Below are 11,638 nucleotides of genomic sequence, written 5' to 3' on the forward strand. Positions count from 1 at the left end.
AGTGCGCTGAAGGTACGGCTGATTTCGGCAGCAGCAACTTCCTCCCTAGCCTTGGTGTGCTGAGATGAGGAAACTGATATCGCCTCATCAGTGGGTCGCCAAGTTGAGCTAGCAGTCGACTGCTGCGAGGATGAAGGCGAATCTCTCGCAAGGCCAATGCCAGCAAGATGCGGGAGTCGTTCATGACATACAGGTCGCCTGCGCGCTTCTGGGATGACAGGGGAGTACATTATATGCACAAAAAAAGGTTGTGAAGACCATAGATCAGGGACTTTTGCTTTTATACCCTTCAAACATTCTGATCCAGTCTGATGGTCGTGATTGCACACCGATCGAATTTCCATGCTGTACATCTTACTTTCGATTCAGCCCAGCCTGAGCCGGGGATAGTCATCCAAAAGCACACCGATCGATTGAATAGCGATGAAAGAGCTATACAAGAATACTAGAAATATATAACCACGCGAGAACAGATAGGAACTTACAATCGTACAACATATAGACAAGAACCTATAAATAATCATGACAACCATAAAAACAGCATGTCGGTGGATAAGAACTACTACCAGATCTGAGGGGCAGGAGGTAGGTAGTCAGCAGGCAGCAAGAATGCATCCATGCCTTGCTGGGAAAATGTGTTACCACCCAGGCTCTGATCAGAAATCCACACTGGAAGTTGTTCGTTCGACGTCATTTCAAAGCCACGCCAAATGTTGTCGACTTCGGCGGTCTGCTGCGGCATCATGCCCATCTGCATCTGCTGCATGACTTCAGGACTCGGATATGCGACATCATACTTTTGAGCAAAATTCTCGGGGCTCATGTGCAAATTCTGCTGCATGTCAATCACCATAGACATGTTTCGAGGGGGCTCCCTAGGTATCTTGGGGGAGCGGGAGCTTGATGCTGCCTTACGCCTCTTTGCTCTTTTCAGCATCAGCTGAAGCGTGATGGCATAACGCTTGCCAGGAACTGCCAAGGAAGTAGTTGACGAGTGTGTTTCTACAGTAAAGTGCAACAGAACTCACTTTGAGACATTAAGCCAGCGAGACGTTCGACCTGCGATCGTATTTCTTGCATATCGCAATCAGTCGGGCTGAGACGGCGTGAGTACGTTATTCACCGCCTACAACGCGCGTAACTTACAAAAGACGTGCCAACCGCAGTAAGAGTGATGCTGCAAATGTTGCAGTCGCATGTGTATAGTGAACAGCTATTTCATGCGAGTTTAGGGATTCTCAAAAAATAAAATAACGGGAGCCAACCATATTTCATGCCTTCGCTATACGATGGCGAGTTAACTGTGATTTCAAGGCCCTGGCGAGCAGTGTGTATTGAACGTATTGCCAATTCCCTTTGGGCGGCTGGCATCTTCTCAACATCCTCTGGACCATTAATACCACGTAAGGCAGTTGCATTGTGGAACAGCTCTGCATGAAGTTGTTGGATCTGCAAACTTTGTCGATAAAACGCTTGACGAAGAGTCAGCAGGGCATACGGGGAGTGGTTCCTGACGGTTGAATCGCACCTGCATCTTCATACTTTTGCGAAAAAGCCTGATCCCAAGTTTTATACCAATTTCGGAATTCAGAGTCAGCCTGTTGAATGACTGCAAAAGTCACTTCATCGACAGGTCGTTCAAAAGGTGACAGCTTGTTGTGGACTCTTTCGCGGATAGCCATAAGCTCAACAGTCGAAACCAAGCGCATATCATCCTCAATTGCTAAAGGGTGCTGTAGGAGCAAACGGCATTGCCATATACTTTCATCATCCTTTAAGATGGCTGGACGTCCTGTGCCATAGGATAATCTTTGATATGCAATCAGTGATCGGAAAATGTGCTTAAGGCCGACCGTAAACGCACTGATGCTCGAAGAGATACAGGCAAAACCAAGTTCGGGATGCAACAACGAGGTCGCGATCTTCCGAACCGTCAATGGTAGTTTTAGTTTTGCTTTGCATTCGCCTCAGAAGTTTCGGCCAAGCTTTGTGAAGTGCTAAAAAGAATAAAACACTCAGACATTCGTTTTTGCAGTGAATATTCTACTTACACAGTTCCATGGCCATGCGAACGGCGTGACCGCCACTGAGCCAACCGTTATCCGACCACCCGGAAACAAGAACTTTCAAATGATTAATTCAATTTGGATGTCACGGAAAGCACACTCACTCATCGCTTGCACGGCTTCTACGCGGCTGACCGGAGCAAACAGCGTGGCACACGAAATATTTTGCACTGCTTCCAAACATCGGGTGTAAGTCTCGCTTGCATTTCCTGATGGATAATGAGATAAGCTGATAACAAAATAAGTCAGCAAGTCACCTCCGCCGTCCCTCACGCGGGCAGCAACTGTGCAGATGGCGTCGACAGCGAACGGTGACCGCTCATGGAGCCCATCGAAAGTGTCGACTTGGCAATCGAATACTGGGAGAAAGGTGGAACATCCCGCATAAAATCTGTGTAACGGCATTGGTACGTAGCATGAAGAAAAGAGGCTAAAAATAAAACCACATTCTGAACAGTTCACGGGCTTCTTGTTCCGAGATAATGTTCGTCGTGACAACTGCCCATTTAAACATTGAGAATCAGTTGTGCAAGTGGATAAGAAAACGCTACCATCCGGGAAAGTCAAACCACGGGAGGACCGATGACGGATCTTTCTCCTCTTCATTGGCCTAGATTTTCGCTCGGGGGACGGCGTTCTGGTTCTGCTCTGTGGTTCACTGCTTCCTTCGCCATTTTCCTATATGATAGGGGTTCACGCGCAGTGGGTGTGAAACGGCAAAATCACTGACCTTGGCAGCTCGCTCAATAGCCACGTCAGCTAGACCTCTTAGAACTTCCCATGGTGCTACCAGGCCAGAGGCTGGTAGTTCTCCATTATCATCATCAACGTCTGTGGAGTCCGCGCTAGTGGGATTGGACGAGGACGGGGCGGTACGTTTAGATCCCGAAGGTGAATGCACATTGTGGCCACGCTGCATTTGCCTTTGTTGATGTGAATCATGACGGCCAGGTATAGATACTTGTGAGGCTGTACGACCGATCGCTTGTAACGTGGAAAATGGGGGTAAAACTTGCCCAGAAGGGGAATAACCATATGATTGGGTCGGTGAAGTCGAATTGGTATGTGAGGGCGGAAGCTGTGGTGGGTGGTACTCTCCATGACCAGGAGATTGCCCAACAGATACCAATGCACCTTGGGATACAGAGCTTCTCGAATGACGCGGTGGGGCGTTTATCATAGGTGGAAGAGATCCATGGTTGAGGTTAGGGTGATAGGCTGTGGGCGTGGTAGGGCCAACCTGTACGCTGTGGATACCTGGATCGCCCGCATGGGACCCGTTCGGGCCAGAAGACATTGGAGGAGATCCCATAGATTGCATTGTTGGCGACTGTGTGTTGTAGGGCGCCTGTGAGAATGTCGAGGGAGAGCGGTTATTATACGGCGTAGCGCCTCGAAGGTGACCAACGATCTCGAGAAGAGTATTCTGTATCGAAGATTGAGTGAAACGTATCTCAGCAACATGAGCTTCTAGACTTCGTATACGCCTGTAATATTGTAAGTAAAAGATCGTGACATGACATAGAGCCAAGTTGACTGACTCAAGTCCTGCCTCGCCCGTGAGAGTTGCTTCTCTGGTAGGCTTTTCGAAGAGACAATCGAGTCCTGCATGACGACAACGTCTACATGGTGGATTGTCAGCACCCTCGCAGCGCATCTTCTGTTTCCGACAAGCATTCTGTTCAATTAATGGCATAAGTGAGTATGCATCGGGAACTTGGAAAGCCGGAGCGTGCTCACACAGGCGCCTGTATCGGGCCAGTCAGTAGGGAGATCTCATACATGAAGAACTTAATTGAACATACGAGGGACACGATTAAGAGTCTTCACGACTGGCTTAACATCCCGTTTGTCATTAGCCTTGTCGAAATCGTCATCATGTTTCTTGTGAAGTACAGAGTTAGCACTTGAAGGAGGATCCATGATTGATGCGTGCACTGCTGGAGTATTGTACAGACTGATTTAATGCCAGGATATTAGATAGAAAAAGAGTTCAGGTAGAAAGCGATTCCGAACCGAACACGTACGTTCAGCGAAGACTGCCTTGCCACATGCGACGTTGTTCAACTTCATCTACTAGTACGATATCGACGCTGACAGCAAATAAAAATAAATAGCAAAATCTAAATATAAAAGATAATTTCAATACAAAATCAATTTTGTAAACGGACAAACTGTTCGAAGAGGTTACTCCCCACGAGTCCCTACGAGTCCCCACGACCATGGCAGCCATATCTGCTATCATCCCCATGCCACCCTTTTTAACTCCCCTTTACTATCATCGTTCCAATGGCAATTGACTCACTGACCGTGCGCCCTGCATCCATCATATCATTGAAATATCACCTCTTCAGGTCAATCAGTTTAGTTTTCAAACGAACACGTCCAACTGTGGACAGTAGGCTATAATTGGCCGCTTCTGATATCGTTGGAAACCCCCCCTCACGTATCTATGCAGTCAAGGCTGCGCCCTGGTCGACTTCGTTGATTGGAGTGACCCTAGTTGTGCTCCTCCCGAATTTGATACCCCTGGAACGCGGTAGTACTAAGCTTCTATCAGCTCCTACTACAGTGACCAGTTAAATGTTGTCCGTAGTACCAGTGTGTCCTGCTGCAATCATACTCATTTCTGTGGCTCTTACCGTGGATAGTTTTCTGGCAACTTGTGAGAACTTTACTCAATTTCAGAGGACCTTTTCAAGTTCTGCCAGCAGTCGGTGAGTCCGAGGTTTTACCATGGGGCTCCAAAATTCGGAGTCAGTAATCGTTGGTTCATTTCCGATGTCAAGACTTCCACAAACCAGGAGCGGATAATCGGAGGACCGCTAGAATCTCTCAAATGATAATTTGTATCGCTGACCCTATGATGGAGTGCGATCTTTTACGTGCTAGAAGATGGTGGGCTGCCTCACTGCAGTGCATGATGCCTACTGGGGCCAATATAAGTACATCATATTCATGTCGGGTATCAATAACAAGGTAAGTAAGTAATAATCATCATATAGCGGCTATATAGCGCTGATCGAGTAGCCGTGTAGGAGCCAGTCAAACGCTTGAAAACACGTCACGTTGTCATTTTTGAGGAGGATGAACAATGATTCGTCGCTTGAGGTTGTTGAGAATAAACGCCGCATTGACTTCCTCTGGTGTCATCTTGGCCATGGCCAAGACACAGGCGCGGGCGGCGTGGGTTTCTTGCTCGATGAACAGCATATCGACTTCCTCGGGTGACATTTCTGCCATCGTCGCTACACAGGCGCGGGCTTCTTGATAAAGAGCTTCTTGGTCCAGATCCCCTTGGTTTAGGGCACCTTGGGCATCAGCCGACTCGTGCTCGTCATCGTTGTCGTCCGAATCGGTCAAGTCATCGGTATCATCAATGCTCATGTTCCAGAAGCATTGCGATAACATATCCGATGAATTCCGTTGTAGTCTAGCCTCTTTGGCGCGCCGATTATTGAACCAGTTCTTAACTTTCTGGGCTGGACTATACATCCATTTGGTCAGCTTGGGTAAGCGCACTATGTGAAGGAATCCAAACTCACGTATCAATCGCCTTGGCCAGTGATTCGATATCATCATTCGTAGGGCGATTGTTTTTGGCATAATAGGGGTCAAGTATGTTAAGCTGCTCATTTGTCATACATTTCCTCTTGGGAGTATTTTCGACTTGATAGGGAGAAGTACGATGACTCGGAGACCTTGTGCTTTGAGATTTCATAGTGATGACTTGAGCTTTCTTGGAAGAGACGTTGCCTGTTTTTGGGGGCTGGAGGTGATACCAAACAGTTTCCTTCGTGTACGGTATATATACTATCGATCAAGCTACTGTGGATTGTGGCCTACCGCTATGGAGATGTGGATATTGGACAGTCCACTGCCTAGTCCTTGTCATTCTAATCGAACAATGACCACAGTTGCTTTGTGAATTCTTTGGCCGCAGCTAGCAGCTCTAAGGGTGGATGACGGACAATTATGGCACATGTGGACACAAAATTTAGTTTCGCATGCATGCGAGGACGTCCGAGTCGAGGCAGAACTGAGTCTGAGTCCGCAAACTACTCCAACTAAAAGGGGCGATATTACATAAAGCCGTATGTAATCCAACTCCGTGACGTTTGAGTACGTGGCCGCAGTACTGCCAGTGTCTGATCCTGATACACGCACTCAACCCACCTTGACTTGTTTCTGATATCGCAACACTTGTCAGTACAAGTATCATATCTTCTGTTCATTGTTTATAATTTATTCCGACAACAGTTTGTGATCAGTACTTATCGTCGTCGACCACCGTTCGAAGTTTGGAGAGGAATTCATAATGTTAATGTCTATGGTGTCCCATCTGCTTTGGTGATGATATCTGTCGACTCATCATGGCCATAAATACACTGACTATACTTCCATTTCAGCGCGTGGTTCGCGTTTTTACTGCCAAGCTATTCTACCTACAAGGCGCTCTCCTCTCCTTTGTCCGGTGAACTTCAGAGCCTTTCGATGTATTGGGCTGTCGTTGGAGCTTTTATTGCGATTGAGTCAACAATAGGTCCATTCGTATCATGGTTAGTTTTCACTTATTTCATCTCGTCTCAACATTATTCACCCCTATCTGGTGTATAAGGCTGCCGTTTTATTGGGAAGCACGAACCCTTTTCTTGCTTTACCTATCTCTCCCGCAACTCCAGGTCCGTAGTCATCTCCTGCTGTACTTATCTAGGTTTTCACAGACAGACAGGGTTCGACCTACATCTACAAAACCTACCTTGAACCCTTTTGCTCCAAGAATGAAGCAGAGTTGGATTCTAGCATTGCTTCTGCTCAGAACAATGTCCTTGGTTTCCTTCAGTCGCGCATTTCTATGCTCATTGACCTCGTGTGGACCATCTTGAACAAGACTCCCATCACTAAACAATCTCAAGCTGCAAGGGAGGGCCAACCTGGACAACAGCCCTACTCCCTCGAATCAGTGAAGGGGCTTTGGACGTCTTATGGTCCTGCCATCATGGGAGTATTATCAAAGTCTTCCACGAAACCTAGTTCCTCTCCCGATGCTGTTGCGAAACAGGCTACATATGCCAGTGGTGTTGACGTCAATCATGATGGCGAGCAGACCCCTGAGGCACGCTCAGAGTCCACTTAAAGTTCATTTTGTTGAAGTATTTCTATCAAAACTCACCGAAGCACGGACATTCTTTTTTATTTCTTATTCTATCATTTCAACAAGAATGGGTGGTATGTGTATATGGTAGACAGTGCGTACTATACAATGTGCATCCAATGTGAGGTTCGTTATTAGTACTGCAAAATAAGTTATGACCCGAGCCTGTGACGCCTGAAGGATGTCTCAACATCGGCACTAGTGTATTCCAATGAGACGCCACTATCCGCATAACATTGCGAGATCCGCTTGTTGAAGTTCTCTGTCATTCTTTGTAGTTCCTCTTCACAAGCTTTCCACACGCCGACCATGACCGTACCAGGAGCAATGCCGCTGCTTTGTTCCTTCGTCGCCTTCTCTTCAGCTTCAGTAAAATGCTTCTCAACGCGCTTGAATAAGGCATCAAGATGTTTGCGGATGTCTTTGCCATCAAACTCCTTGACAACTTTCTTCAGCGAAGATCTGTTGTAGTTGCTGTTCTTTGAGACTTCGGTCGGGGCAGTAGTCGTGAGCAACCGTTCGATACCGTCGAAATAGTCCTGTGTGGAAGGCAAAAATAAGAAAGTGGTGATGAATGAGAAAACAACTGCGCGTACGGTGATCTTTGCAAAAGGTCGTCTGAGGACAATTTTGACATAGGCGTTCAGATTTTCATTGTAAATCGCCTCCGCTTGTCTCAGGAACCCAGAAACCGAGCCTACATCCAGCTGGGACATTTCCGCAACGAAGTAGTGCATATTCTCTACAAGCCGACTTTTAACAAGCGATCGGAAGTATATTAGCTCACTTACCAACAAGCAGCACGTGATAATTGAGCTGGCCCTTGTCTTCATCGTCACCGTCTAAGGGTGGCCATGTGCTTAAGACATTCAAACATGCTGTGCACGATCTTCTCATAAGCGAGATCAACATTGGCCCTGACCTCCAAACCATCCGCGCCAATTAGTTGCTGTTCGATGCGACCGACATAGATCGGGAAGTATTTCACGAAATGAGCGACCCCCTTCCGCTTCTTGCTCGTGAGCTTTGTTTCCTCGATCATCTTGATTTGTTGATTCTGCAAACTTGTCGTGAGCAGCAATTTAATAGCAGAGACAACGGCTTACGATATGGCGATCGAAGGTTCCCTTGAGCCTAGTATGTTGCTTTTCCAGCATTTGCAGAAAGAACAAATTGTCACGCTCATCCGCATCTGCTACAAAGCGCTCCAAGCAGACTATGACTCCTACTACCTGCCTATCGGCGGAATGAACAAAACTTCTCCATGGGAAAATCATGCAACACGTACAACGTATCTTTGGCAATAGCGGAATCAATCCATTGCTTCAGCTCGGCAGGTAAAAAGCCGAAAATTAAGTCCATGGCACCGCGTGCGAGCTTCATGGTTGTTTGACTCAAGCCTGCGCTTCGTGCAGCTTGTCGCCTGAAGTAATTGTCCAGCCCAGCGTAATCAGCAAACGTAAGACCAGCATCATTGATTTGCAGGAAATCTGCAATGAAGTCTCCCTCCCGGTAGATTTGAGGCGCAATCTGTTCCAAAATAAGACCTAGAGCCTAATACTATTGTAAGTCAAGACTAGCTGAATCAAATATAAGCGCACCTCCGGTGCACGATACTCCTCATTCGTCTGCCTCTCCCTGTCTTTATTTCGATCCTTTCGTCCCTCGATAGGCGAACGGACTATGGTTCCAGCGCGACGAATTGATGCCTTTTGACTATTTTCATTAGTCGACCCAAAGTCTATCTCATCATGAGCCAAACAATTGCTTAAAAGGGCTGATCACAAACTCTGGTCAGCATCTTCATCTGGTGTCCTCTTCAGCAGTCCCGCGTAAATGGAGAGTACACTCCCCATCTGTTTTTTGTGAAGTTCACTGGTGGTGGAGAAGTACGCCTTGAGATAGATCCGTCAATAGGAGTTGTAGGCACTGAAATCCCCTTACTCCACAGAATCTTGAATATATACTCTCGTCCATCTCCTTCAGGTAGAGAAGCAGTCCAGCGTAACGACCGAGGTATGCCTCCATGCCTTGATGACTCTTGATAACCGGACGTCCTCGTCCAGGCTTGGTAATCCCATTGTTTCCATCCAGGATAATCTCCGCCTACGTAGGGAATATAAGTATCACATTCATGACCACAGAAAAACAGTTCACCTGTGCAACAGACATGATTGATAAATAGTCATAGACACGTTTGCAAAACTGTGCATTGTGGGTCCTGTATTCGTCTAATCGTTCCATGGTAGCAGCCATGTCTGCGAACAATGAAACCCTGGGAAGAAACGCCAAAAGGTACAAACATACCGGTGTCTTGACCAGCTTGGAGAGCTTTATAAAGTTCTGTGGCCGCTGTCTCCAATTTCTGTATCCCAGACACCTTTTCGAGGGATTCCTGAGTAAGCGTCACCAGTACTTCACGGTCTACTTGGACGGTTTGCTGTCCTAGCATCAGTATGACGTATGGTGGCAGATTCGGAAGAACGTACAAGGAGATTCTCGAGCTCGCTCAGCAAACCGCGTTGATTCTGTGTCTGAACCTGTAAGCCGCGCCGCTGAGATTGTATGAACGAGATATCATCCCCGACGGCCTGCGGTCAGATATTTTAGTGTACGATACAGCCAGTTTGATGACAAGGTCTAACGTTCAAATGAATTTTGTATGATGAAATTAAGCTGTCCATTGCGTCGACTTCAGTGATAGCTTCTTCTAGCAAATTCATGACCAGGGCCACACGATCATCGGACTCTACGAAGGAGTGTATATTGGCCTGGAACGTGAGTTAGTAGTTAAGAAACATGAGGTTTCCTGGGTGTCTGGTTCACCTTCTCAAGGGCTATCAACTCGTCCAACAGACGGGCCTCAACCAAGTCTGCTGCACCCTTTGCGTTCTTTTTCCCAAAGAAATCATCGCTGGCCCACTCAAACCCCTCGAGCATCTCCTCTACACTCGCCATTGTAGCCTGCGAGGTCTCCTCTTCACCTGCACTCCCATCCTCTGGATAATCTCCCGCGACAAGCCTATCCAAAGCAGCTTGATTAAGAGGGTCAAAGAATGATACTCGGTTGTTATGCTCCCGGCGAGGTTGCGGAGGCTCTGGGGTAGGTATGGATTTGCCTGAAGGCAGCTTTTGAGATCGAACAGAAATCGGGGACTCTGATCGAGGAAGCTGGGCAACTGTGGGAGTGGCTGAAAGCGGACTCGACGCGTGAACAAATTCAGCAGAGGGGCGAGATACAGCGAAAGGGTAATTTTCTTTGGGAGTGCGTAGAGGCGACGCAGAGAGAGGAGCACGGGTCGGTACGAGGTTTGCTGGCAAGCCATTCGACGAGGGGGTTTGTGGCGGCGTCGCATTGGATGGACGGCGAATAACCCGCGGTCGAAGTGAACTTGGTAGACTGGATTGAACGATCTGCAGTTGCCCTTGTAACTGAGAGGCTGGTGGTGGGGAAGGGAGTCGGATCACGCTCGAGCTGGAATTATTCTGAGATAGATTACTAATATTGGAACCAGCAGGAGAAGAAGGTCTCGCAACTTGAGTGCGAGGAGGGAGCTCCGTACGCATGCCTGGCTGTGGTGTCCCCGCTCGCGAAGTCGCAGCTTGTCGTGTTGCTGGCCCAGTAGTTATGTTCAAGTCAGATTGCGGTGCTTGAGTAACCAGCGTTTCCGAGGATTGAGAGAATCCACTGGCTGATAATAAGGGTCAATAGCGAGCGCGGGTGAGGACCCAGCTATCTTACCAGGACCTGGCTCATTTTGTCGCACTCCGACCAGATGGAGTGTACCAGTACCATTTGTGACAACGTAGAACTAGCTTGACTGCCGCGGAAATGAAATTTGCTTGATCAAGATGGTTTTCCGTCTGCCATTTATATGTACGAGCCAATGTGATATTGAAGGATCCTGGCTACATAAGTGTCAGCTGTGTGATTGTGCTGATCGCTATGCTTATACGTACATTCGAAACTTCTATACCACGCAACTCGGAAAGTTTCCATGTCTTCCCTACGGAGAATGAGCCGTTTGTGTTAAGCTTTGACTTGTGAAGGAAACCAGTTCCATCGCTACCCTCTGAAGAACTGTTTGAGCAATCCAGAAGACAGATGATAATAACATACGTGACAGCAAGATATAGCGAGGCTTTTTACCAGAGTCTTCTCCTGCATCCTCCCATATTTTTATGTGTCCAACATATGTCTCTTGTATCGCAGCACCTGAGTTGCGCTTATCAAATACTGATGCGATTATGCGTTGCTTTGTGTGATCATGATCGGACATTGTTATGAATTGTTGCCAGAGCCCTCTCGAGGATTTGGCGCTCAGGGCTTCTTCTGGTTACCCGAACCTGGTTGTTGTAGTACCTATGTAATTCTTAATTGATTTGGGAAAGCGGTTGTTTGGCTTTATTGACCAAA

The 11,638-nt window shown here is 47.4% G+C and overlaps 4 protein-coding genes across 4 annotated transcripts; 1 reads left to right on the forward strand and 3 right to left on the reverse strand.

Moving 5' to 3' along the window:
- Positions 1-389: 389 nt before the first annotated feature.
- Positions 390-4,160, reverse strand: DFJ58DRAFT_756929 (uncharacterized protein). Its single transcript, XM_041388159.1, has 16 exons — positions 4,094-4,160; positions 3,872-4,023; positions 3,807-3,814; positions 3,608-3,744; positions 2,797-3,553; positions 2,618-2,744; positions 2,513-2,564; positions 2,324-2,457; positions 2,171-2,275; positions 2,052-2,123; positions 1,865-1,997; positions 1,529-1,809; positions 1,266-1,472; positions 1,147-1,213; positions 1,029-1,096; positions 390-972 (listed from the first exon to the last, which is right to left on the reverse strand). The coding sequence occupies exons 2-16, from the start codon at positions 3,987-3,989 to the stop codon at positions 563-565; spliced, it is 2,676 nt and encodes an 891-aa protein (XP_041250638.1). The 5' UTR covers positions 3,990-4,023; positions 4,094-4,160; the 3' UTR covers positions 390-562.
- A 574-nt stretch (positions 4,161-4,734) lies between these two features.
- On the reverse strand, positions 4,735-5,769 carry DFJ58DRAFT_756944 (uncharacterized protein). Its single transcript, XM_041388160.1, has 4 exons — positions 5,612-5,769; positions 5,105-5,553; positions 4,851-5,045; positions 4,735-4,783 (listed from the first exon to the last, which is right to left on the reverse strand). The coding sequence occupies exons 1-2, from the start codon at positions 5,707-5,709 to the stop codon at positions 5,139-5,141; spliced, it is 513 nt and encodes a 170-aa protein (XP_041250639.1). The 5' UTR covers positions 5,710-5,769; the 3' UTR covers positions 4,735-4,783; positions 4,851-5,045; positions 5,105-5,138.
- A 423-nt stretch (positions 5,770-6,192) lies between these two features.
- DFJ58DRAFT_756948 (TB2/DP1, HVA22 family-domain-containing protein) lies at positions 6,193-7,380 on the forward strand. Its single transcript, XM_041388161.1, has 5 exons — positions 6,193-6,271; positions 6,327-6,416; positions 6,476-6,625; positions 6,685-6,748; positions 6,799-7,380. The coding sequence occupies exons 2-5, from the start codon at positions 6,385-6,387 to the stop codon at positions 7,201-7,203; spliced, it is 651 nt and encodes a 216-aa protein (XP_041250640.1). The 5' UTR covers positions 6,193-6,271; positions 6,327-6,384; the 3' UTR covers positions 7,204-7,380.
- DFJ58DRAFT_903270 (exocyst complex component Sec3-domain-containing protein) lies at positions 7,374-11,594 on the reverse strand (the record flags this gene model as incomplete). The annotated part of the gene is made up of 18 exons (XM_041394851.1): positions 11,342-11,594; positions 11,182-11,294; positions 11,028-11,130; positions 10,964-10,987; positions 10,048-10,913; positions 9,867-9,992; positions 9,711-9,812; positions 9,529-9,661; positions 9,379-9,479; positions 9,166-9,327; positions 9,011-9,116; positions 8,823-8,962; positions 8,510-8,775; positions 8,328-8,457; positions 8,089-8,278; positions 8,013-8,063; positions 7,818-7,963; positions 7,374-7,760 (listed from the first exon to the last, which is right to left on the reverse strand). The coding sequence occupies exons 1-18, from the start codon at positions 11,499-11,501 to the stop codon at positions 7,374-7,376; spliced, it is 3,306 nt and encodes a 1,101-aa protein (XP_041250641.1). The 5' UTR covers positions 11,502-11,594.
- Positions 11,595-11,638: the final 44 nt, after the last annotated feature.

This window comes from Suillus subalutaceus, assembly GCF_016647625.1.
Source record: "Suillus subalutaceus strain FC151 chromosome Unknown DFJ58scaffold_3, whole genome shotgun sequence".
Taxonomy (NCBI): Eukaryota; Fungi; Basidiomycota; class Agaricomycetes; order Boletales; family Suillaceae; genus Suillus; species Suillus subalutaceus.